The 27283-nt window shown below is 43.8% G+C and overlaps 1 protein-coding gene across 1 annotated transcript; it reads right to left on the minus strand.

The window, feature by feature from the left end:
• Window positions 1-1601: 1601 nt before the first annotated feature.
• Window positions 1602-17372, minus strand: LOC119458844 (uncharacterized). The gene is made up of 5 exons (XM_037720707.2): window positions 17329-17372; window positions 15913-15982; window positions 11505-11537; window positions 8496-8579; window positions 1602-1726 (listed from the first exon to the last, which is right to left on the minus strand). Exons 2-5 carry the CDS (start codon window positions 15974-15976, stop codon window positions 1602-1604), a joined length of 306 nt encoding a protein of 101 aa, XP_037576635.1. The 5' UTR covers window positions 15977-15982; window positions 17329-17372.
• Window positions 17373-27283: the final 9911 nt, after the last annotated feature.

Here is a 27283-nt window from a genome sequence, read left to right on the forward strand (position 1 = left end):
TAAAACTTACAATTATTTTACAAAAACGAAATATATGTACCTTCTGACGTGGGTCTTAGCGCGTCCGCTAATCGATAGCACGATAACTGAAATGGCTCAATCCAGGAGTCAGTGTAATAATAAAGTGGGTAGATAGCAGAGGTGGTGTAGGAAAAAATTATCCACACTCATGTCCAGAAATAGGATATTAAGTGGTGAAGTGGACTTGAAGTTGACGATAATAGTTTAGGCTTCTGCGTACATAAAGAACCGCGTGACAGTGCAAGAACAAGACAAGAGAAGAGGATGCGAGACAACACACAACCGCCAGACATGCAAGAAGAGATAGAGGAGGCATGTGGTAAAGAAAGAGTGTTGCGGGAGGAGGGGAGGAGTGAAATATGCATGCTCAAGCCATAACGGCACTCCACCAGACTTTAAAAATGGCGGTGCCTTTGGCGACTATAATCGTTATCGTTATAGGTCCTTTATAAATGGTACTCTACTTCTAATCGCATCATACTTAGGGTTTCATGTAGGTCTTTGTGCTAATAAGAAAATGCCAGGAAGGAGCGTTCGTTGAGATATGGCTTCAAAGAATTAAGGCGAAGTGTAACACGTATATCGCGATATTCGTGATTATTATTGGTACTTTCAATACCTTTAATATCTTATTTTACAGTGGGAATAGCATTGTGGTTATACGTTACATGACCAACTACCTGTGAACGCAAAACGTAAATCTCATGAAGTAAACGGCACGCCAAATGTTTGTGCCCTCCGAGCTCCTCCTAATAGGAAGTACTGCCATTTAAGTACTTTCATGAAATCTTCAATCTGTGAACTCGTTTATGGTGAAAGACAACAAATGGTCCAAATAAAAGGAAAATAATTTTAACGATCTATATTTTTTTACTTTTGGCGCACGCTTTAAAGCTCCTCAAGGATGGACAAGTTGTGTAATGCGTATTGGTCAGCGCAGAAGAGTTTACAAGATATCTGTCGACAGGTAGTTTTGTTTGAGCAACTGCTGTAAACATAGTTCTCAAATTACGACCATTGAATGGTGAATATGGTTCGTCAAAAGATGTATAATTTACTACATCGCAGTTCGCATGCCGGGGCGACGAAGTGGCTTTGGCATTGTACTGCTAAGCCTAAGGGCGCGGGATCAAACACGGCCATGGCGGTAGCCTTTCGATGGGGCCGAATGCAAGGACGCCCATCTACTGTGCACTGGGTGCACTATAAAGAATACCAAGTGGTCAAAATAATCGCGAGTCCCCTACTACGACGTGCCTCACAATCATATCATGATTCTGGCGCATCAAATCAATTAATTTACCTACATAGAAGTTCATCTACGTTATTTTTCTTTACTGCACTGAAGCTGGAGTGATTCCTAGTTCAATCACGTAGCCCACAATTTGGTGCACATATTTTTATGCCGCTAGCAAGGGGCCAGAGTCACAGCTAAAGTGCTTTGGTGATTTCCTCAAAGGTAAAAGCAAAAATTTCAAGTGAACTAAAAACAATTTTTTAACGGTCCTGAACTGCCAGACAAAAGTACCTATATTTTCTTTCTTGCGCAAGGCAGGCTACAGAAAACTGGATTCTCTCTTTTAGTCGTTGTAGCATATGTGAAGAATCCTATACTTGCCGCATTTGCACTGGCACCAGCCAGGCTTTGTCAAGCAGGTGGGTTGGCATCCAGCGCCACAGCGTGGCATGTAGCACGGAACATCCTCTGCAGACGAAAACAAATGGGTTCAAATGCGATCTGCTAGGCCGATTTTTTTTTGTCTAGTAACGATCATATAAAACATGAATGCCTTTCTGCTGCTATAATAATGCTTTTTTATGTATTTGAATATCAAGAGGTTCCACGTTTCATATGAGAACCAGCCCTCAAACACGTGGAGAAAAAAGAGAAGGAGAAATTTCGTCGGACTAGCAACTAAATTTAATTACAAAGAAAGAACGAGTACGCTTAGGCATGTCTTATGAGTAGTGAATTCTTATTTGTACATACTGCAGCCAAACTTTGGCTATAGCAGTAGTAGGAAAAGAACAATCAATTTTACATATACATTAGAACTGCGAAACAGCAGTGAGAAATTCATTTAAAGGCCATTCACGTACATTTCCGGCAAAGAATTCCAGCACTAACACGTGGGAGGGAAAAAACTGTACAAAAACGCGTCTGAACGAGAATTATACGGAATAAAATTTAGAGCTTGATATTAACAAGTATTCGAGGGCGCTGAAAATGAAATGTAATCTTGAGAAGAACAATGTGGTCAATTTACATAACTGTGGAAAAACTTTAAACAATCAAAGTGGCGACATTTCTGGAGTTTGATTAGATTCAGGTCAGAAAAATAGAAAGATGGTGAAAAATATCTATCATAATGACGACAGATGAACCTAACAGCTTTTTTCTGTACCGACTCTAAAGCCTTGACGTCTTATGATGGGGATTCCATGTGATAGAGGAGTACTCCAATATCGTACGTATTAGGGTTATATAGGTTATCAGCCGCCTAATCTGCTTTGGTGCGGAACGAAGCGTGCGCTGCAAATAACCAAGGCGTCGAAGGGCTTTTTTGCATGTTAGTTCAATATGCGGAGACCAAACATATCGTGCGAAAAACGAACTTCCAAATATTTATATTGGTTAACTCTGTTTTGGTATTGATTGTTTAAAGAGTATACGAAATGAGATATAGAACGACGCCTTGAAAATGATAAAAGGACAGTTTTGCTGAAGTTGATGGTCATCCGCCACGATTTGCACCAGCTGCAAAATCATTTCAAAACAAGTGTTTAGAGCGACATGATCAGATTGAGATTTAATGGCACGATATATGACAGAAGTCATCGGAATTTAAGTGAATTTTTGAGGAAATAATGGAAGGGAGGTCATTTATATAAAGTAAGAAGAGGAGGGGGCCGAGCACGGAGCCTTGAGGTACGCCTGACGATACAAATACTGTCGGGGACTTACTAGAGGTAAAACGTACATACTGTGACCGTTCGGAGAGAAAGCTGAATAACCAGTTTAGAATACTGTAGTTATTTAAAATGGTTTGAAGTTTATGCAAGAGTTTGTGTGAACTGCTGCATGAAGTGTTTTTGAAAAATCGATAAATAATGCGTCAATTTGATCACCGATATCGAGAGACTGGCCTACGTCATGGGCAAATTCTATGAGCTGTGAGACTGCGCTGAGGCCTCTTCTGAAACCATGTTGAGAAGCAGACAAGATCTTGTTAGACTCACAAAACCCGGCTATATGTTTATAGACGGTATGCTCCAGTAACTTGCCACATTGGGACGTTAATGAAGTTGGTCTATAATTCGTTAAAGTGTGCTTATCACCAGATTTGTTTAATGGGAGAACCTTAGCAACCTTCCATGAATTTTTGACTACACAAGTGGACAAGGGTTTTTTAAAGATAATGGTAAGACTTGCAAGTCCATAAAGAGTAACGTAAACGAAATGAGTTTCGAATGTCAACCGGGCCTGCGCTCTTTTTTTAATCAAGATTTAGCATAAGATTTAAACCCCTTCCTCGCTCACTTCGATGTAATCTGTAGAAGTATCTGTAAGGTGATCAAAAGGGGGAACCTCAACATTATCTGTAGTAAAAACGGATTTGAAATAACTATTAAACATGTTTGAAATTTCAAGGGAATCAGTAAGATGTTGATCAACAAATGTAAATGAATTGTGCGAGAAACCTGGAGGTAAAATGCAAGATCAGAACTTACGCGGGACCCGCCGTGGTTTCTCAGTGGCTATGGTGTTGGGCTGCTGAGCACGAGGTCGCGGGATCGAATCCCGGCCACGGCGGCCGCATTTCGATGGGGGCGAAATGCGAGAACACCCGTGTACTTAGATTTAGGTGCACGTTAAAGAACCCCAGGTGGTCAAAACTTCCGGAGTCCCCCAGTACGGCGTGCCTCATAATCAGAACTGGTTTTGGCACATAAGACCCCATAATTTAATTTTTAACTTACGCGTATTTGTTTTAAGTAAATTCGGCAAGGTGTGTTTGTAGTAAAAATCCCGGGCTGCCACTGTTTTAACACGAAGCTCCACTTTAAGTAATATAAATTTCCGAAATGTATCAGGATCATCACTTCTCTTTTCACGTAGAAATCGGGCGACACGGCGAGAGAGATGCAGAATTTCGCGAGTTATCCAGGGAAATTTAGTGTGTGTCTTTTTTGTTTTACGAGGTATAAAGGGATAAATACAGGTCTTAACAGTATCCTCAAAAACGTAACTAAGTCATTAACACCAGACAAAGCGTTAACTTCTTCAAAAGTAGAAAATGGATGGGCTAAGTAGTCAATGATGCAGGCATCGTCAGCCTGGGAAAAAGTCATGAAATGTGGATTAAATAAAGCTTCGTTTAGGTACGGTTATATGAACAGAGATTCAAACTGCTTTATGATCCGATGTACCCTCGATAATTACACACGTGTAGCCGATTTCAGACAAATGCTAACTGAAAGAGAAATCTAACAAAGACGTGCCTCTGGTATTGCTATTGACTATTGGCTTTAAATTATATGGCAAGGATAAGTTTACTAGTTCCCTACATATGGAAGGTTCGTGACCAGAAATTGTGAGGGATGACCACCCAATTCCTGGCTAGTCGAAATCACCAAGTATTAATAAATAGGAGGAACTGAGACTCTGTTCATGGACGAAAGTGCTTAAAATGTGCAAATGATTAGGTAGCGACCCAGGAGGACGGTAAACAGTGCCAATGTGTACAGAATAATTTCCCAAGTAAACTTTACACCATACAGATTGTATATCAACGGGGCTTTTAATAACTGAAAAGTTAAGGTCAGAACGAATAAATATAGCTCCACCTCCTCCTCTACCATTAGTGCGGTCAGATCTAAGGACGGTAAAACCCGGTGGTGTGACTTCGACATCACATATATCACCACTTAACCAAGTTTCTGTTACACCAACAATTTGGGGAGAATATGATGAAATGAAGGAAAGAAATACGGGATGCTTATTTACTAGGCTTCTTGCATTAACTTTTAAAAAGATTAGGTTATCGCATGGGCCCTATGGCTTTCACCGAGAGCTCGTAGTAGTGCTACGCGACAAGCCATTAGATCCGCGAGATGCTTCGACAAGGGAGTTAGTATCGTTATCCCAGTTATACCGGACGTTATTGACGTTATTGGATGGAAGACGGCGCGTTTCCTTCCTGCCTAACCTTCCTTGCGCGCGCGATCTAGCCACCGCCATTGGTTCACCTTCGCACGCTTTGACTCCCACACACAACATATCGCGCGCGGCCACCATATTATCGCACTTGGACTTTACACGGAACATCACGGCGATGCAGACGGTGACGACGAAAATGCGCCTGGAGTGTCCATATCATTCATATCACAATAAAGAAAATGTAGAGGTGAATGCGATATAGCCAAATGCGTTTATGTTAGCCATAGCTTGCGCATATTCTTATGCAGCATTTATATTTATGCTAAAGGTGGTGTACAAGGGATGTTGAAGTGCAAACACCGAATCAGGCGTATCCAAAAGGTGAGACGTAGTTGGGTCGATGGGACAAATACAAAGAGCCGATGCAATGTGCCTGTCAAAGGAAGAACGTTGACGAGAGCTGCGCGGCACAGAGAAGTGCGACACGAATTAAAATACATTTACGAATTCTGTGACCCTTCTGACAATCCAAGAACCAATTCTCGATGATTAGCAGACCTTTTGTACAAACAATTCAGCACATGCTTAATGACTGAGATTGGTAAAGCCCAAATATAAAACAGTTCTGAAAATTGAAAAGTGCTATACAATTTGATATTCTTATTTGGGCTCGGTGTGCCTAAGAGATACGTACTGTGTCGGCAATATATGTACAGATTTTATGGTCTGCTTTATTGTTTTACTACGCAGAACATAGCTGCACTTGTTGGCACCTGGTTATATATCGAAATCCTATGCTATAAACACAACAAAGCACCTGTTCCTCCACCTTACCCGGACGCATACATGACATGTAGAATCGCACGTGGTATCGTCAAGGAAAGATTTGCTTGAATAATAAGCGGGATGTTCGCATTCTTTTCGTTGTATTCGGCTAGTAGTAAGCGATATGTAATGGGCGATTAATGTACTTGTAAGGTCTCTCAACAATGTATCGCTGGTATTCTTGTTTGTCTTTGAGACAGTTTTTGCGTCCCCACTAGAGAAAGCCACGATGTAAAATGTACCAATAGGGATGCCGAAAGAAATGAGTTGCTCGTAATACCACTAGAAATGTCAAACTAAGAGTACCCAGTTGCGCTCACAGCATTTGCAATACTTCTGTTTGTTTTTAGTTAGAACTACGAGCTGTCAATTAGTTTTTGATGAAATAATGCTTCTAGATTTTATGTTCTAGGGACGGCTACGCACCTTAGAGTATAAAATCTTAGACAGTTGTTCGTTGATCTAACCACCCTATTTATCTCAAGAAAATATTCTAGCTAATAATTTATTGCTGCTTGAAGGTACAGGAAGTTTCTGTATATTTCTGTTAAATGCGGTTGCTCATTCTGCAAATTCATGCGGGTTGTTCTTCTGCACCCTCCTTTGGGCAGCGCGCCGAACCCGGATGGCGCGCGCCCGCATGAAAAGAAAATAATAATGGCGCCTCGCCCTGCCACGTTCAGCCACTGCTCGCGGTTCTGTTCTAGCGTCACTTCGGGTCACCCGTGTCTTTTTTTTTTTTTCGCTCCTGAGGCTTAAGACTACATTCTCTTAGAACAATGTGCCCTCTTTCACTCTCAAGTGATTGCTAAAAAATAAAAAAGGTGTACAAGGGTATTTAAGCAATTAATGGCCTATAGTACTTAGTGTTCTACAGTTTGAGGTTAGGCACGAACCACTTCAAATGAGTACAGACAGAAAACGTGCTTCTTTATCTTGTCTTCATATAACTGGCGACCCCGCAACTACGGTAAAGCACATTATTTCTCGACAACTCAACAAAATACTCCCTACAGCTTTCAATAATTTGCAGTAATTTCAGTAATAATTTGCAATAATTTCATGAAAAAATTTAGTATGGCAATACTTCAAGAATCTAACCGTTGTTAGTGGCTTAGTACGTTTTTCTGTTTGTAATTTTTGATTGCAGCGCATGTAGGCACCAACTTACGTTCTCCTAAGAACGAATTTAATTTTTTTCGCGCACTTCTTATGTGCATATTCTTTAAGGTACATTTCGCCTGCATTCAAAGAAGTCCTTTTTGAGGAATATATTAAAATATAGGGTGCTTTGCGCTTGAAGGAATTTTCCGGTAGCAGAGGGTTTGATTTCGCCGAACCCTAGTCGAGTGCTTCATAGAAGTTTATGCACCATGGATGCTTGTGTAGGCCGGTTCGGCTTGTGACTAGGGTCCAGCAAACTTTCTTCCACGGATGTTTAGCTTGTATAAATAATTTCATATCTTACCACCAATAAGTGAATGTCCCCTCAGGGTGACTACACGTGGATGCCTCGCGTGCACGTCTAAAAATAGAACTCTCCCCTTCCAAATACTTCAAATGCAACTTCTCGTTGTATCCTATACAGGGGGTTCTCTTTAGCTGCACCATTTTTTTAAAGTTCCCTGTGGCAGACTTAACAATTTTCGATGAGGCGGCCATTAATTCTACGAGAAGTCAAAATAGTTAATTGAGTAATTAACGTAATTACACTTAACACTATTTCACTAATTGTCGTACGACACACATTTTAATCAACGAGATGTAGCTTCCGAGTCACAAGGCGCATCCACTTGGAAAGAATTATTCGGGACGCACCAGTTTCGATATTCCTTTCAGTGTGTGACGAAATGCACTGGTGCTCCAGTTATTTTGTGCAACAAGCCAATAAGCAGCGTTTTCTTGAAAAAGGTAACTAGAATGCCAATGTATTTCGTCGGACAATTTGAAAATTTTATCTCGAAACTGTTGCATTCCTGAGAATTCGCCAACTCACCGGAAATAATTCGCAGATTTAAATATCTGTCGTAAAGTAATTATAGAAAAAAAAATAAATAGCGTAATGATGTTTCTTATTCATGTAAACATTTTGCTTTCTCTTAGAAGTAACATCCGCCTCATTGAGTAATTTAGATCAAGGGTTAGGGCTGTGCTATGTGTCACGAGCAGTTTTAGGAATTCGGTGCATTTCGTATAGCATACACCCTAATGTATAGTCGAACTAAAGACACCCGTCACTATTTGCATAGTTCTCCTGATTAAACCAGAAAAAACGTCTTTCAAAACCTTGGTTCACTGAGTTACATGTTTTATCCGTGTATATAGATCAAGAGATGAGTAATAAAGTCAGGCTCTCCACCGTATACTTAAGATGATTGTGCCAATGAGTGAGTTATTAACCTTGACCAGTTCAGCACGTTATTGAGAAACCAAACGTTGGCTTTAACAAATAACGTGCTCGGCCGTAAAAGAGGAATCAAGGACTTACGACAGTAGCAAGAACACGTGTCCTTAGTTGGACACACCAGTCTCTGTCTGCCGATGCATTTGGGCGTCTTGCAGTCTTGATCGTCTGTGAAAAAGAAAAATAATTTACCGATTCACATAACGATGCGATATGAGCTGCTATTAAAATATTTGTCTGGAATAGGCTTGTGGAAAATCGGACAGCGTTCTAGTGCCTTATAAAGTTACTGGGAGACGTTATGTCACCAACTGCGAAAGTGGTCATTGGGTGGGGCATATATTGTGACCCTGGATACATAAGTGGGAAGCATCCTTGAAGAAAATGCGTATGCAATATGTAATGTATGTATATAATAGATACACATATATGAAGAGATAAAAAAATGAAGCCAAGGGAAGTGTAAAATTTTTACATATTTTGGAAAATATGCAGAAATTAATAAAACTAATCAAATTAGGTCACTGAAAGGACAACTTCATGAAGGCGGGTGCCAAACCGTCATCATCCGCGTTTCCGTATAGTTCTTTGCCTAATTTACTGCAGCGTTGGCCATCCTCTATTGCAATTCCTTTAGCATTTAGTGCGTGCACAATGTTAGCCCTCGGAGTGTCAGCTGACCCCTGTGAGAATCCACGGCGACGGATGTGAAACATTTTCACCCCATCAACTGTCCACATGGCCCAGTAAATTCTGGCATGCACGTCATGACATCAAGTCAGCCAAAGATAGGCCCCCTCTATGCAATGCGTAAGAACAATGAGGGGTGCCATTCAGTTAAATTTTATGTTGGATTATATACGAAGAAAACAAATAAAAATGTCAGAGAAAAAGTCTTAGTTATTTATTTTCCTTAAAGCATTCTCTTGCATCTTTCACTGTTTGCCGCCTATTGTTCTAATCAAAAGAAAACTACCTGTCTTTTCCCCTTGTTGTCCTCAATTTTTGGTCATTATAGCCTCGTAAGTTCCCTCATTTTATTTTAGAAAGCTATTTCGGTTATATTTATAACATAGTCGAGCAAATATAGATAGGAGACCTTGCAGCACTTTCATGTCGGTGAAATATCTCAAAGTGCTATTTTGTCTTTAAAAAGCGGGGAAACAGCGCAGCCTTATTATATACGAAAGTTTTATATTTTTGATTGCTGAGAAAAATTTCTATTTTAAATGGCAGATCCCATAGATCTCAATTATTACCCTGAACTTGAGTTATATGTTTCTGCTACATAGTTGTTAATGTAAAATTGCTTGGTATTTGCTACAACCCAACCCTCTGATTTGACGTATCCATTCATATGTGTGTAGGAAATGCACAAATATCAGCATAATTATTTTTTACTTTGGCTTTACCAGAAATTTTTCCTGTTCTAATTAGTGGACACATTAGGGAATGCGGAATATTGCGCACGCTTTCCCATAGCCAGAACAATAAATATTGAATTTTCGGATGTACGAAACATACCGATTTCAGCAATTACATAATCAGGGGCTGCTCGAAGTTGACGTGTACTCAAGCTTCAAACAAAACACGGCGGCTAATGTGCTCGTGTGTCAAACAATTTGTAGATATAATACCCACGTTTGCAGCAACGGTCCAACCAATCTTAATGATGGAATTTACATGTGATGGATTTTAAATGTTGTTATTCGAATGAGTGTTCTTTTTTACTATAGCCATCTTTGCATGTACAGTTGTGCTCATGGCGCCCACAATATAAATGCTATGCTCGCTAAAATGATATTAAAGAAGAAATCTGCTGAGTCCAATAAAGCTAAAATGTTTTATAGAGAAAAGGCCTTCTCCACGGAGAAAAACAATAATCTACCAAGAATACTTTCTAGGAAAAAGTACGCAAGCTCTCAAGTTCTTCCATTAGAGTGAAACTAACACGAGTTTCAATCATCGGTAATGAACATTCGCGTTTCTTATTTGGCCGCACATCAAGTGTACCTTGCTTTGGATGCGCCCAGAGCGGGAACTCTTTTATATGGTGTCATATATATGCCAACATCAGCATAGTAACAATAAACTAGTCTCTTTTGCTTGTGTGCTCCAGAAAGATGGCATTGTTAGCGGGTAATGACTAAACCCTTCATCGCAAACACACCTCAACAACATCTGGCCCAGCGCTTGCATACATATAGGCGGATCCTGGCTTTCGAGTGCGAGCGCGTCCACATATTGTTGCTACTGTTGTATGTCACGTATGTCTTTCATATGATTTGCTGCACTTCTTCCTCTATCCGCTGCCCAGTTATACTTGCGGCATATTCGCCGTCCTCGTGTTATAGCCACCTCGCAAAAAGAGGTTTAAATAAACAATATATATATATATATATATATATATATATATAGTTCGAAAATGGTAACACCGTCAAATTGTGCATGTCCCACGCACTGTAGAATCGCTTTTCACCGAAATAGTTTCCAGGTGTTTGTGTATGAAACGTCATTTCGGGTTTCGCAGAGTGCTACCAGATAGAGCAACGTGTTTGCCTAAGGCGGGAAATCTATGTGCGACGACAACTGCATGACGGCAGTGAAGACGATGGCAGCAGTGAAGAAAATAATATGACGGGTACGCTCAAGGCAGTAGAACTCAATCTTTTTTCTAATCCGCGAAAATAAATGTGAAGAAGAAATCCGTGAGAATTCTCATTGTCGACTAACAACAAAACGCTTTAGAACGCTATTCGCATCAAACAACAAAATTTGGGTTGAACCCGATGTATTTGCATTAGGGGAAAGTATTTGTAAGTTATACTTCAGCAGGTGAGTTTATTATTTCGTACAGTAATCATGCATTGAATAAAGAACCCAATGAGTACTCCAATTAGCCTTGATAGGAGTGAAAAATGCGCTTTCAACTTTTATATTTAACAAAAAATTCTCTATGCAGAAGCATTGAATTTGGGAGAAACTGAAAATTCATGGATGAAATAAAAATGTATCTGTTATATATATATTTCATCCGAAATAGAGCAATAGCTAAACATTTTATATATATATATGTAAAGAAAATGTGCTTACACCACAATTCGTTGCCTTTTCTGACGATTCGACCTGCAAAAGTAAAAAAATAATCGCATTTGTTACACTCCGCATTGCGAGGTGTCTGTGCGTTTGGGAAAATTTGGTGCCATAGCAATAAAGAAATATAGAACCGTTGAAGGGTAATTAAACAACGTATTTTGACCCCAATCTAGACAAGCAAAAAGCCAACTATTTAAGCACCACTTCGCATCAAATATTGCTGTCAGCTGACGTTGCTCATTTCAGCTGTCATTTCGCAAAATAGGTATATTTCAATGTTTCTTTTCTTGATTGCATTTTTCAGTATATTATAGAACGGAATGCAGTTTTCCAAACCAGTGATTAAGCGTCAGTGTTTGTTAAATTTGGACAGGCGTTGTGTAAAAACGTGATTATACATGCCACCTTAAAAGGAAAATGCTACTCAATTTAACCAGTGCTTTAATTACTATCGTGCTCGCTTTTCCCATCACTGGAAATAATAAGAACTAAAACTAAAACAGAAGACCATAACCTTTTCATTCCAATGACCCCAGAAATTATCGATCTGTTGAATTTCCTTTATTTGGGCATTCTAAGCATTTATGAAGCACTTTTCAAAAATTTACTTCTGATAGCTTACATGTGTTTCTCCTGGACATCTGAGCCCCATGTACCTTAAGGGAACCGAAAGCTGGTTTTACCGTAAAACCCAGTGAAACAATATCTCGCTGTAGGAAAGCGCAACTTAAGATTGCAAATTTTGCCGCAGGTAAATATAACGTTTCCAAGCTTCAAGTTGGAACGATGCGTGCACCTCATTCGAGCAGGAGATTCTTGCCTTGTGCACATTATTATGGGGCTGCACACCTGGTCGATAATTGTGCTCCGCTCTAGGCTCGAAAAATTTCTATAAAAGCCGATGCAACTGCTCGGCAGAACTGCAGCCAGGTAAGAGGGGCATAGTGGGCTCGTCAGCTTGTAGTTTGACGTACATATATTGCTTGGCACTGTTCACTGCAATGCCCAGAAATTCAAATAACACAAGAAAGTAGTGTTATATCTTTGACTTTCCTTCCACTTCGTAGGTGGCCATCTTTTCCACTGAGAAGACGTCATAGCTGATCGTAAGGTTTACAACTAGCGAGGCCTTTATTTCTTCTGCTGATGTTATGATAACGTTCCGGTTTTGCTCAGCATGCTGAGTGCTTTCTTTTACCAACATTTTCAAGCGAAGCTTGTATACGCTTGCCAGTGCCACTGATGTAACGCTAAAAAGCACAGCATATCCACGAAGTGAATGATGATGAGTGGGCGAAGCACCGGGGCATCATTCGGCTAAACCACAGCTATGGACGAGAGATAAAGAGAGCGCGTGTCGGGAACGAGAGAGAAAATTACACCATCTTCCCGTAGGGGAACCCTGAGTAGTGTGCGAAGCAGCCATGGGGTCGACTCAAGGTAGTTTTATCAGCTGTATAAACTTGGACATGCAGCAGCACCAACAACGCGCAGAACTGTTGTCGACGCCGTCGGCGTTTTACCCGCATTCGCACCGAACGCGCGCAAAGTGGAACCGGAAGTGGAACCGAAAGTGGAAGCGGAACCGGAACGCCATCTAGTGAAGAGTGAAGGTTACGGACACACAACGCCATCTATTGAGCAATTCATAAACTAGAGGTGGCTACATACTACTACTACTGCTACGATTACTACAGAGGAGGGAACGACCCACACCCAAAGGAGCTTCACCCCTAAAAAGCCAGCGGCTCCCAGAGCTGCACACCGGGCCCCAGCGCAGGCATACTACTCCCTGTCCAAAAAGCGAGACTTAACCACATACAGAGAAATTATACAACACTATAGAATGGGCAGGAGAACTTTTCCTCCCCCCCATAGATCTCTCACAAAGAAGGAAGAAGTAATCTGGCGAAAACTGCAGACGGGTACCTTCCCAAACCCGTATATCCTACACAAATGGCATCCTGAGGTGCACTCTTCGAAATGCAAAAACTGTGAAGGCATAGCGACCCTAAATCACATGCTCTGGGCTTGCCCAGCGCTAAACGGTCTACATGGGAACCAAGAGTCATGGGAATCCTCCCTTCATAGCCAGGAAGAACATGCCCAAAAACAAGCCATCTGTCAAGCCCAGGCCGCCGCCGGAAGCCAACTGATTCCGGCTGACGTCTAGGGGGGAGGTAGGCGGTGAAAGAGGGAGCTGCGTCTCACCCCGATCACCCATACTCTCTGACGGGTGCAAATAAAGTGCTTTCTCTCTCTCTCTCTGCACAGGTGGCTGGGGATCAGCACGCGCTCGTGCCACAGCTCCTGTGTTCGTCGTCATCGTCTGCTTCCACAGCTGGCTGCTTGCCTCTAATCATTGTAGCGTAGAATGGGGAGGCCGCGTTTACGCGGATATCAGCAATTACTTAAAGGTGCATGAGTTATTCATCGTCTTGCGTAACTGACAGATTTATAAATAGTTTAAGACATTTCATGGAAATCCATCCAGAATGAACGCGCTCTCGAAAGGGCTCGTCGTCGGCGTGTCGATTCTAGCGTGAGGGCTTCATAAGGCCCAGGCGAACACGGTGAAATGTCAGCGAACAGCCGCACACCCCGAGTTGAGGGAGCGCGATGTGGAGGCCTAACGTCAGCATCGTCTAGCCCTCCAGGAACCAGAAAACTGTGGTGCACGCCTCGGCAACGCTAGCGCCAATTTCCCCGGATCACCGGCTAGGTTTCAACGCGTATTCCCCAACCGGAACTTCGGAGCCAGTTGCAGTGCGTGCGACCGTTTGTAGTTCGAGCACAACGTGGTACTCGTCAGTGCCAATTTGTTGTGAGAAACATCGACGAAACCCACGACCAGTTTCGCTTACCCCCATCTCCACGACAGGGGAAGGGCTACAGATTTTTAATGAGGCTCTTCAAATTCATAACAAAACAAAATACCTGTAGTGCTATAGAATCTGCCGGTTGTTTGCACAAGAGAATACTCTTAATTTTCATGTGTTCCCCGCAGGAATGTGCTTTGATTCGCTGTTTTCTACGTCACCTTCCACTCGATTACATTGCACGACTAGTTTCTAGCAGCTATAATTGCCAGATTTAGTTTTACACACCTTCCCTGTTTATCTCATTCGGTGACTTTAAATGTCTTCGCTTCTCTGGGTGTTCTGCGTTGGTTTACGCACCAACGTTGTCAACATATTTGCCAAGCTGTAAAGCAGGCTCATTGTCGTCGCCATCAAACAAAATCTTACACGCGTAGAATAGTTTTTTCTGAAGCAAGCAATTGGCGTTGTTTTCATCATTCGGAAAGTAAACATTTTGTCCAAAATAAGCTAGGCAACAATTACAGGAACAACGTGTGAAAAGTTATTCAATTCAAGTGGCTCTTAGAGTATAGAAGTGCCATCCCCAAGCGAACGCCACCAAATGGCATCCTGCATTTAGCCATGGAACACAGGGACACATGTCTTAATGTCTCCTTCTCGGTGAAAAAGTAGTTTGGCCCCACAAATACCGAACACCATTCCACATCCTAAAAATTATAACTTGTTCACGCTTATTTCTGACCAAGGAAATTATATCGCTACAATGAAAACAGAAACAAGATAATTGAGTATAAGGTAATTGGTATGTACAAAGAAAACAGAAACAAGGTAATTGAGTAAAAGGTAATTGGTATGTTAATTACTCAAACATATATTTTGCTTCACTATCCACAACTGAAAACTCTCTATGGCATACCAGAAACGCTATAGGCTCTGCATTAGATATTCAGCATTGAAATGAATCTTAAGGCATCAAGTTTAGCGCGAAAAAACGATGTGTTGAGCTTCATGGGGTTATACTCGTTCAAATTAAAGAATCTTGGTTTCTTAAAAACCCTTGATCACTATACATTATAATATAACACTATCGTTGTTCGTGAAAATGTGCAAACCAAGTACTGAATTCGTTGACTGCGAAGCACGCCTTGTTTGCGCGACTCCACCTACATTTCGTCGGCGTTTTCTCACAGAGTTGTCAACTGAAATAACATATTTCACTAACGGTAGCTAATTCGTTCTGTAAAATTCCCTCAGTAGGTTTGTAAGTTTATCTCGAGACTACTTTCATTTTCAGGTACACATGTGCGCCATGTACATTAAGTTGCTACACAGTACATAATGTTCACACTAACACCTTCCGAATACCACATTGGGATTATTTTCGAAGTAGAAGACAACAAATGCATTAACGAAACTGGACAGATAACGAACAATGATACATTAGCAAGAGTGTGTGTTTTGATTTTCTCATGTGCTTTCGATAGTTGAACAAAACGCGAAAAGTGTCTTTTGTCATATATTTGCGCATCTTTATTTCCCAGTGGAAGCGTTTTGTAATATAAAAATTATTTGAATGCACTTACCTGTGGATGCATGTATAAGGACCACATGTATTAGAAAAGCGAAGACAAGGCAGCTTGGCGTCATACCTGGCTGAGAAAAATATCGCAAATAGCAGAACAAGCACTAGGTACATGAATAACCGTTCGTATGAAAAAATAATTGATTGCGCTTTTTTAATATTTTCCGAACTCAACATAACTGTGACGTACAATTGTTACCTTATATATCGCTATCGTTGCATGATAGCATTACTCCGACGAAGGCCGATCCCGCGGCGAAACACCAGTAAAGTGCCGGTATTTTGTTTCTTATGTGCTTCTATCCTGTGCAATATTATAAATATATATATATATATATATATATATATATATATATATGTGTGTGTGTGTGTGTGTGTGTGTGTGCGTGTGTGTGTGTGTGTTTGTGCATGGGTGTGTGTGTAATTTTACTTTCGAGATAGATAACCCAAGGGAATAACTGGGGCTCTTGATTTATCTTTACCACGTGGCGCTCTTGACATCCAGGCTAAATTTGGTGGTCGCGTGTTTTTTTTTTTTTTTTTGCATGGTAGCATCAGGTTTCTTTAGCAGCTTGCGGGAATTTAGCAGGCAACATGCTCAGCAGCAAAGTGGTTCACAGATAGTATTTACGTTTTGTAGAACATATTCAGCGTTTGTGGACAACATTACACATTGCAACTGTGATCACTGTTACAGAAACTGTGCTCACACTGTTTAAAACATTTCATTTTACGTTTGTTATTGCGAAGCCCAAAGAGAACATTGAAGTACAATAATTCCGGGAACGTGGCTGCATAAAATTCGTCATCACGTATGTATACGAGTTATTTAACTGATGAGAAAGTTTACTATTCACAATGTCAAAGGTATGGATCACGAACGGCTTCGACGCACATTTAATAGCACTTGTTTGTCGTGTTAGAATGACAGAAATCTAACACTTGCTACAACGTGTCGCAATTTTCTGGTATGTTACACGCATGTGACAAGTGGGACATTATGTATGTAAATTGTTGTATTTCTGCGTTTCATTGTACCATTCCCAACATGATACTTAGAGCCTATATAGCTTAGCTTCGGGCACAGCAGATGTGCAGATGTGAAGGTATAGTGATTTTCTTCACCCATAACTCTGAGGATTATTTTCTGTAATAAGCAGATAACAAAGGTGTCGCGCGTTATAAATTTCGTGAGTTTGCTCCAAATAGCAATGTTTAAGCACTCTTTTTTTATCATGCCACTGTCTCACACCAAATAGGCATGCGAGGTGTGTAAAAACATTATATGCCCCAGTTCACTGCTTGACGCTTTATGAAATGTTAATTGTTGCGAAGCAGTTAGACTATACATGACATTTTTATGCATATATTTTGAAAATGGTAGGACTGTTTCTTAGCTATTCAGAAGTGTTCTTACCTCAGGTCTTCGCAGAAGTACTGAGTAGAAGAGGCGTAAGCTTCCAACTGGCTGTACCCACTCTGCCCGCTCGGAGTTCCTCGATCCTACCTAAAAATTTTAAAGTTATTCTCCATTGTGTTTGCGCAACTCAATCATGTTTGTACGACTTGACCATGCGATGTCAAGCCTTCGCTCCAGGGACGATCACGCTATTTTTTTTCATTAGACGGGCCTGCTCACTTGAATACCTATAGTAAATTGTTGAAAAAAAAACATGCATCACTCACAATTATTTTTAACTAACTACGAGTTAGAAGCAGCCCTGACTTCTCAATAAAGAAAGGAAAGCAACATATTTTTATATTTCAATGAGAGATGGCCAGAAATGTCAAGCTGAGTCGTCCATGTGGGTACATATTGTACGCGAATACAAAGTATACTTGTTCTGAATGAAATGTAGAGACGAAAATGTACCTGGACAATTTTATACTCGCATTGCATGTGCAAAATGGTAACATGCATGCAGCCATCCACAATACAGCGTAGGCAAGGCCACAAGACATGCTGGCTTTATTTAGCCATTCACGTCCCACGTGGCCTGTTCACTGAATTCAGCCCGAGTTCTAAGACATGTCAGTTTGTCGTCGTCGCGCTATTGCTGTCATGGGCAAGTTGATAGTATTCAACTTTGTGCGGACGTCATCGATATGCTGCACGTGTCTTCTGCCACCGATCTTCAACGCGTGGTCACTTTGATCGTACCGACTTTGTTCTGATGCTCCAGTCATCGCCATTTTGTGGCGTAATTGTTGCTTTCATGGCGTGCTAATGAAATTCTAGTACATATATTTATCTCGTAAATGTGCTTACTATTCAGCAGCTTTTGGGCCAACCGTCAGAGCAGGGCACGGACTCTCAGCACGAGCAGCGTTCCCAGAGCAAAGTGCTTAAGAGGATTGCCCATAATAGCGTTACTCTTCTTCGCTACAGTTACCCCCGGGAACGAAGCGGGAGCCGTCTGGCGATCTAAAAGCTAATCACTATCAGTGGATCATAGTACGGCTTGAAGCACTCGACGTCGACAATGTCTGGTGTGCGACTGCGCATGTCAAGACGGTTCAACGGGTTAGATCACGTAATTGACGGGGGCTGCGCGTTCGAAGATATGGTAGGGCCCTTCATACTTGGGCAGTACCTTTAAAGTGAGAACAGGTGCAGCGGAAGGAACAGAGATTGAGCCACACACGAAGTGCAGGAAGGAAGGTGGGCGCAGAAGTGGTGTCACTATGAGTGCTTTTCTAGTGCTGTTGTTCATTAGAGGTAAATGCCCGTGAGAGATCGCGGCACTCTTTTGCATGTCTTGCCGTTGCATAAAAGGGCGTACATTCAACTTCATCCGGCCCGTATGGTCGCATGGTGTCGATGGTGTGCGACGGTTATCGACAGTACAGCAAGAAAAAAGGTGAAAATCTGGTGGTGCTATGAGTAGCGGTGTTTATTTTTTTATTATTTATACATACTGTAGCCCTAATGAGGCTATTGCAGAAGTGGGATCAACAAACATATGAACATTCGTGAACAGGCTCACAAGAATTCTTTCAATGGCAGTGAACGGATGTTTCACTACCATTGAAAGAATTCTTGGAAGCCTGTTCATGAGTGTTCAAATGTGCGCGTTGGTTGCGAAGGGCAGGCTGAAATCCCAATATGTGTGGTCGGAGGAGACGTACATTGCAAACATGTCGCCAGAGTATGGTTGAAGCGTTCTGTAAGGCCACTGGTTTGAGGATGGTACGCCGTAGTTGTGCGACGAACAACGTGGCACCTTTTAAGAATGGCTTCTTCTAGGAGGGAGGCGTTAGGCGAAGCAGGAGAGAAAAAGAATTCTGTGTCGAAGACGGAGGACGCAGATCTCCCATACACGAGGACGAAAGGGTTGCAGCCGGTAGTCCGTTGTGTCGCTGTATTATAAGCGAATGTAACAAAATGAAGAATGTTGTTAGCACGTGAGATGAAAGGCTTCTTTCTCTCAACAAGCTTTTTGTGTGCGGTATGCCAGTATATCAATTGACAGATGTGGCACGTCTAGCCTTTACCTCAGAAAGCGCGAAAGCTTCAGAGATCACGAGAATAACCAAGCTGCGGTGTGTCTGCTGCGGTGAATGAGAAAACGTGCCACTTACCGGTGAAACCGGCAAATGTTGCAGACACCGGCATGTCACGGGTGTTTTGCTCCAGTGTGCGGGTTATTTCGTCATGTGGAAGACATAGTCGTTTCCTTCAAGTGAACAAATCTCATAAGGGCGCATACAGCGTATATAGGCAAATTCATAAAATAGTAGCTTACAACTTCCAAATGATTCCTACAAAGAAAAGACGCAACACACCATGGAAAAGACAGGCGAAAGGAAAGGCGTCACGTACTATATGAAGCATGTATGAACTAGGCAAACAAGAAGTTCCAAATGGTTCTAGCCAAAATGCGCAAACTACTGCATAAGCGGTCATTAACTGCCAGCAGTTTCGACGAATTGAGCAAGAAGCATGATCTCGCATTCATTGGAATGGCCATAGTATTTTCCGTGCAGGTCTTTGTAATGACACCTTTCAAAACGGCCCCAGGAAGTTTTCTAGCGTCAAGAGGAAACAAAGAAAAATTATATAAAATTAAAGTATTCCAAGTCCTCGCAAACGTGAGAGACTCTTAGAACAGAGGGGCAGGGCCCCTAGTCCGGGTCCAGGCTTAGCAGTCAGACGTGGCGGAAGAGAGCACCTTTGGCATCTCATCGCGGTTCACCAACCACACCTCGAGTGCAGCAGCGAGAGAGTTGATAGTTAGTAGAGTAAGGCTTCTCTGCGTTACCAGGCAGCTTGTGCCGCAGATGCAATAGCCCCACTGCTTCGAGTATGTTATGTGAGTGGTTGACATGATAGATGCCACAGAAACCCACAGTGTAGGCATCGGCTACAGTCGTGCGGTAGCCGATAGCATTCTGCAGCGCTTTCTTTGATGTGCGCTGACATGGCCTTCATTCAGTGTGAAATGTACAGCTCATATGGCGTACGCGGTTGGACGTGACCCAGTCCTTGGACTTGCGTAGTCAGTCATTGAGGAATGCCTGTGCTTGCGTGGAGTATTTTCAAGTGAAGCTTTTTTTCCTTTTCCTTCGAGTTTCCCACTGCAAATGTTGCCTCTGTATTATACACCGCGTAGGGAGCTGGTAGAGAATGTGTATAATCTATATGACAAGTGCGCCAGGAAGAGAAGCCGACTTCATAAAGCAGGCCTCCTTTGAGATTGATCACGCCTTCCGGATGAGAGTTCTCTAGGCACCATCACAATTCCCTCTGAATGGCTGTAATTACGTGTGTGGCCCCCACAAATGGAATTGTTGTACTTTTACTTTTGTATATACGCAACAGCTACGTCAAGAGATGCATAGCATACTAGAGAGGAAGCAGAGACAGAATACTGAGAATATGTATGTCAGCAGAGTTGCCAGTCAAACGAATAAAAAAGTTGCCACTCTTCGCTTATGGTAGGCACCACAGATAGGAGAAGCGCGGGAAAAGGAACAGTAACCTACACAAAGCCTGCCTCGTTTGTGGTTTCCCAGAAAACGCTAGTGCTAGGCATGGCAAAAGTTGCGAATGAACTGAAGGAATGTAAATTCAATGTACGGTACGAGAGAACGCATACTTGGGAAAAAAACAATGGGTTAGTTTGTCCTCGAGGAGAACTTCTGCATGGCATACCAATGCCAAGTCACAATAAAGTACCGCAACGTCAAGCCGAAAACTACGCTAGCGACCGTCAGATGAATGACCCCTTTCGCCACGAAGCCATGAGCCATGTGAGGCAATGACAGTGCTATGATTCTCACAGGCTACGAACAGTGGCGCCGAACATTGCCCAGATCAAAAATTATGCCTGGCACTGCTATCTCAAGCACCAGAGACCAACGGAGCTGGCGAAAGCCAAGTAAAGTAATAGCAGACCATACACTTAGCCTAACTTTTGCACGGGTTCCCCAATCTCCGCTTGTCTCTGATGTTTGCGATAGCAGAGCCACGCATAATGTTTTGGCATGCCAGTGCAGATAGAGAATGCAAAAATTAGCAATTTCTCGCTGCAGTATTTCATAAGCGAAGAGTGTACAGGGGGGGGGGGGGGGGGGAGGAGGGTGTATTCTGTAAGGGTCCACCTAGTGGAGTGTCCACTTCGGCGGTCGCCGATAGCTACAGCTGCACGAGCGAGTTCAAGATTGGCTGGCTCCTTCTCGTTCATGCTGCTTGAGCCAATCGCAACAGCCGAAGTGGACACACCACTAGGTGGACTATTACAGAATACCCCTCCTGTTCTCTGGTCTAAACCAGCCGAGACGCCTCCAGAGGCATCGTCTGCAGTCACGGACACTAGGCGGATTTGGCGCGAACGCGGGGAAACGCGGTCAGCTTCGTCAACAGCTCTACGCGTCCCACTACCACCTGCATCACTCCTCCTCTGCACCTCGCATCCGCTATGGGCAACCAGCGCTGAAACTTCACGTGCCAGCAGCAGTGCCTTAACACACAGCCTAGCGAGCGGTAGAAACAGTTTTTAGCTGCATAAGCTGCTATTTCGCGTTATCAATTCCACTGCACATCTTGAGGTGCATGTGTCCAGGTTTTGGTCTGACTGGGAACCGGCGTGATAGAACGTGTGAGCGCATGCGCTTTGTCCACTGCGCATCAGGTAGGGCCATATGGCCAGAGCTTGGCTCGATGCATAGAACGAAAGGAAACGTTGATACAGGCACGCGTCTGCTATCATCCAAAATTTCGTACCATTTTCGAGTCCCCCCTATCGGAAGGTGTCAGCATATTTCAGCTGCATACCCAAACTGCCGTAGCGCCTCCTGATCAGCGCTGGTTCCTCATGCTGCGCGATGGTATCTTTATATTCTTATTTCCCTCTTTCTCAGCTCTCTCTGCCCCAGCTCAGCGAAGCTGCGCACGACGGAATGATCATTATAGCGAGGTTCTAACAGCTCCGCTGTAAAAAGTCACAGGCCTGCGCAGCACACGCAGCACAGTCACATCATAAGCTGGAGAAGTTGCTTCATAGGAGCCCAATTCTGTTTACCAAGCACTAGAGGGCTTTCGCGTCGAAGTCATTTCGCGTCGTTTTCACGAGCGCGATTTGAACAGCCCGCCCTGTGCCGACGGCGAACTGGTGCTTGCGCCGCCACCCATCGGGCTCTGCACAGCAGTCTGCTGAACACGACGTTGCCCGGGGGGGGGGGGGGGGGGGTATTCTTTACGTACTGCATATTATGTGGACGCACACAAATAGTGCATAGAAGATAATGCACAAGAACACATTGGCACTCACGTATGCTGCCAACATCACTGCCAATCATTGCGACTCAACGCAAGGAGTACAGAAATTCTCGCGTATAGCTCTTATCAAAGTGCCTGAGATACTGATTATTCTTTTTGTAAGCTAGGTTTGCCTGCACATCCTCCTTCAATTAAACCACGACCTCTTGTATTTAGACAGTGGTTCGAGCACGCCAGCTCTACTGAGTCTGGACGTTCATAAGGCTTTTGTAAATGTGCTCCACGCGACCGTGCTCGAGAGCTTAGCCGACCTAAAACCCGTCGAACGAACCTACAACTCTAGGAGGTCGCTCCTCACAGGCAAGACGGTCGAGCTCGCGGTCGGGGATTTGCGCTCGCCTCCCATCAAGCTCGGGGACAAAGGCACGCCGCAAGGTGCAGTCCTGTCACCATTCCTATTCAACCTAGTAATGCGCACCCTGCCTCTGAAACTGAGTGAAGTTCCGGAGCTCAGACACACGCTATACGCCGACGACATTACGCTCTCGACGAGTGAAGGGTCGGACGGCACTGTTGAAGAAACGCTCCAACATGCTACCGACATGGTCGTGCAACACGTGAAGGCCGCGGGATTAGAGTGCTCCCAGCAAAAGTCGGAGCTCCTCCTGATCCGACCATCCGACCGAAGCAAGAACAAGTCACCCCCAACTCAAATCACGAAATGCCTAAACCAGCAGCCACTCACCCACGTCGAGCACATACGAGTACTGAGCATGATACCACAGCAGAACCAGTGGAACAGCATCACCATCGACCCTCTCCAGATGACGGTGAACCAGACCGCGAGACTGCTGCACAGAGTCAGCGCGCGTAAGCAAGGCATGGAGAAAGACCTGCTCCAACTCATCCAGGCCTTTGTAATCAGCTGTCTCACCTATGCCGTACCACACCTGCACTTACAGAAGACAGCACGAGCTTGCCTCAACTATATATATATATATACACTATACGACACGCATACAAGGTAGCCCTCGGCTTAACAAGACACACCTCTACCGAGAAACTTCTTGAACTGGGAGTTCACAACACCATCGAAGTTCATCGCACATCACAGGTTCACCATTTTCAAGGTAGCAAGTCGAGCCTCTGGATCCTCGTTTGAATCCACCTCAGAGCGTTGCCGATGAGCAGCGACCCCGCCGCCATCACACCACACATATCACGCGCATGTTCGCCTTCAAACCGTTGCCCCAAAACACACAGGCCAGCCACCACGACGGCAGAAGAAGAGCGAGGCCCCAGGCACTACACAAGACGTACGGGACCAACTCCGCCGTGGCGTACGTCGACGCAGCCCAGTACTCTGATCGACCCCACACCTACGCCGTTTGCGCCGTTCCAGGCCCAGGACTCAAGCCACAGACAGCTTCCAGCTCGCTAAGCGCTGCCACACCAACCGAAGCAGAAGCCGCCAGTGCGCTGGCTGTGGCCTCATCAGTTGCCTGTATAGTTATGAGCGACTCCAAAGCTGCCATAACAAACTTTGCGCGAGGCATAGTGGCACACACTACAGTAAAGCTCCTACAGACTCTACAAACAGGGAAGAACCACGCTCAGTAGAGTTGATATGGGTCTCGGCTCACCGGGGAATCCAGGGAATGCGACCGCCCACCAACATGCTCGAGGATTCGTCAGCCGAGCAGTGGGCCCCTTGTACACGGAGACCACAATAGAAGTCCTGCACTCATATCACGACATAATCTAGGACTTCGGTCTTACACGACACACTAGGCCTGCACCACTCAGTAAACTAAACAATTGTCAAGAGATCACCTAGCTCAGGTTACCGAAACATTTATAAAAGAACCCCTACGTATACTCTCACATTTCCCCGGAGAGATTAAGCCAATATTGTCACCTGTGCGGCGAGCTAGCTACGCTCAGTCACATCCTCTGGGGCTCATGAGTCACATCCTCTGGAGGTCGAGTAGGAATTCAGCCGCATTTACAGCGTTGTGTATTTAGTAGCACAAACATTCGAGTTTATAAGAAGTATGGTAATTAGGGTACTCCGCTGTAGATGGTGAGGACAGGACAGGGCATATTTGAGGTTCTTTGACTATATGTGCAAGTGAGAAATCATACAGAGGCCGGCATGTCAGGGGTGTTTCACTATAGTGTGTGTGGTCTTTCGTCAGACATCGTCGTTTCAATCAAGCGAAGAAATTTAAGAATGGCTCATGTACCGTATAATTAGCGTGGCGCATACAGCCTGTGAGTCTGAAGTTGTTTTACCTGGAGGAGTTCTTAAGTGACGTGTAGAAACCATAAGTTGCTTTTTTGACTGTTTGTTATCATAAGCCAAACTCTTTAGCATAGTATTACGTAGGAATTTATGTGTCCACGATTTATAGATGTATCATTTTTTAGGGCGAGTTGTGGTGGATGTTTTTAATTCTGATGAAATATCTGATTTCAGGATATAGAGAACCAGGCTTTCGTTCTTAAGGATGTTGAAAATTCGTGGCGCTACCGCTTCCTCTCAAGGGAAACCCGATTCCATAAACTGTCAGAAGCGGCCATAGTTCTTCACGCAACCAGATCGCAGTAATTGCTGCCATCAGTAGCACCACAGGTGGTGCTATCCAGGATGTGCTTTCTCTCATTGACTTGTAATGGTAATAGCGCAATGATTTTACCTTACACACATGTCTTGTGATATCTATTGATCTCTCTTCCTGTTTGTTTGTCTACATTGCGGTGTCTCTAATCGACGTCCTGCCAGCTTGGGTTACTGGGCTGTCTGTGTTGTATTAGTTAAAGCAACGGTCTAGCACTGATGAGACAACCATGTTCGATACTAGGCGTCGGGCGAACATCGGGTACATGAATATGACATTGGTTATGGGCCACTCATGAGTTGTCCCGTTCGTAGGCCGCTCTTGAATGAAGTTAATATTTAATCTAATCGGAATCAGTGGGTACACATAACTAGGTATATGCCGCACTTAAATATTCACTTTGATGTATTTTATTGCGATAGCAATTATATGGACACTTCAACCGCATTTCTGCCGTCGCCGTCGTCGTCGCCGTCGGTGTCGTCGTCGCTGTCGCCGTGAGGTTCCCTATAGATAAAATCTTCGCCGCACGCCGTATGCCCGAGCGGAAGCGTGCGGGGACGCTTGCTATCACGGAGAGCGAACCCACTCAATCACCCACGCGCAAGCAAGGAAGCGGGATGCCAGCGCCGGAGGGAGCGCGGAGGGGGGGGGGGCGCACTTCTACTCTGCCGAACAACCGCGCTCGTCGCTCGCCCGCCCGCACCGTCTCTTATCTCCACACGGTTCTGACCTTTATTCGCCGTTCATTCGCCGCTCAGTTTCCGTTGAAGCGATAGACCGCACGTACCTTCGCCCGCTGCGGCGTATATACGCTCGCTGCCAGCGTTTTGACAGTCGTTGTTAAAATTAAATTATGGGGTTTTACGTGCCAAAACCAGTTCTGATTATGAGGCACGCCGTAGTGGGGGACTCCGGAAATTTGCACCACCTGGGGTTCTTTAACGTGCACCTAAATCTAAGTACACGGGTGTTTTCGCATTTCGCCCCCATCGAAATGCGGCCGCCGTGGCCGGGATTCGATCCCGCGACCTCGTGCTCAGCAGCCCAACACCATAGCCACTGAGCAACCACGGCGGGTAACAGACAGTCGTTGTCTGCAGTCATTCAGTGTGATCTACTCATGTTTGTTTGTGCGCGCTCACTCCACGCTTGTTCATTCAGTTAGTAATAGTCGGGCCACATTTTCCGACGCACGCTACACATGCAATGCTGCCCGGATCGGCAGTGCAGCACTACAGGTGTGTCCCTTCGCACGCGCTGCCCACGGGAAGCGCTTCTCATCAACACCACGGTTTCACACGCGCCTTCTCGTGGTCATCGAGTCTCTCTTCATGTCGGTCTACTTACGCCGCAGCACACCTGCTTAATTAATCAGCTCATGTTTACTACAATTCATATTGCTACCAAAGCCGCTCACCTTACTTCGTATGACATTGCTGTGTTGCTGTCGCATTCATTGCTTCGCCCTTAGGGCGAAGCTGTGACATTTTTTTTCATCATCATGATATTCACCATATTCAGTATTAACCAACTTGGGTGATTAGGTATGTGCCACTGTGTATACGACCCAGTGTTGCATGCCCCAATCTTTAATGGAAATTTATCCGGGAATTCATGTATTCCTGCAAATTTATTTCAAGTGGATGCGTTTTGCGAACTCGCCGGCTAGAATTCGTAAATTCCAATAATGTCTCGTAAAGTAATTAAGTAAGAAGTTCATTAGTCAGTTTTTGTTCATTAGTTGAATATGTGGTTCGATTTCTCATGCTACTAATGTCCGCCTCTTCGAATAACACAGCTCAACGATAAGCATTATTCTACCTCACAAAGGCGATTTCTTAAAACTCGGTAAAGCTTAATTTTGAACACCCGGTATATCGTATGTGAGCTGGGCGGTGTCCTTTCTCAACAAAACAATCGATTCCAAGTTTAGTGGTGTGTCATTCAGTGGTGCCACAGGTGTTGATCGTCTGTACTTCAATTTAGGATAAAAATGAGGTGTAGAGCACGACAAAATTGTCTTCTGC

The sequence above is a fragment of the Dermacentor silvarum genome, chromosome 7 (genome assembly GCF_013339745.2).
Source record: "Dermacentor silvarum isolate Dsil-2018 chromosome 7, BIME_Dsil_1.4, whole genome shotgun sequence".
Taxonomy (NCBI): Eukaryota; Metazoa; Arthropoda; class Arachnida; order Ixodida; family Ixodidae; genus Dermacentor; species Dermacentor silvarum.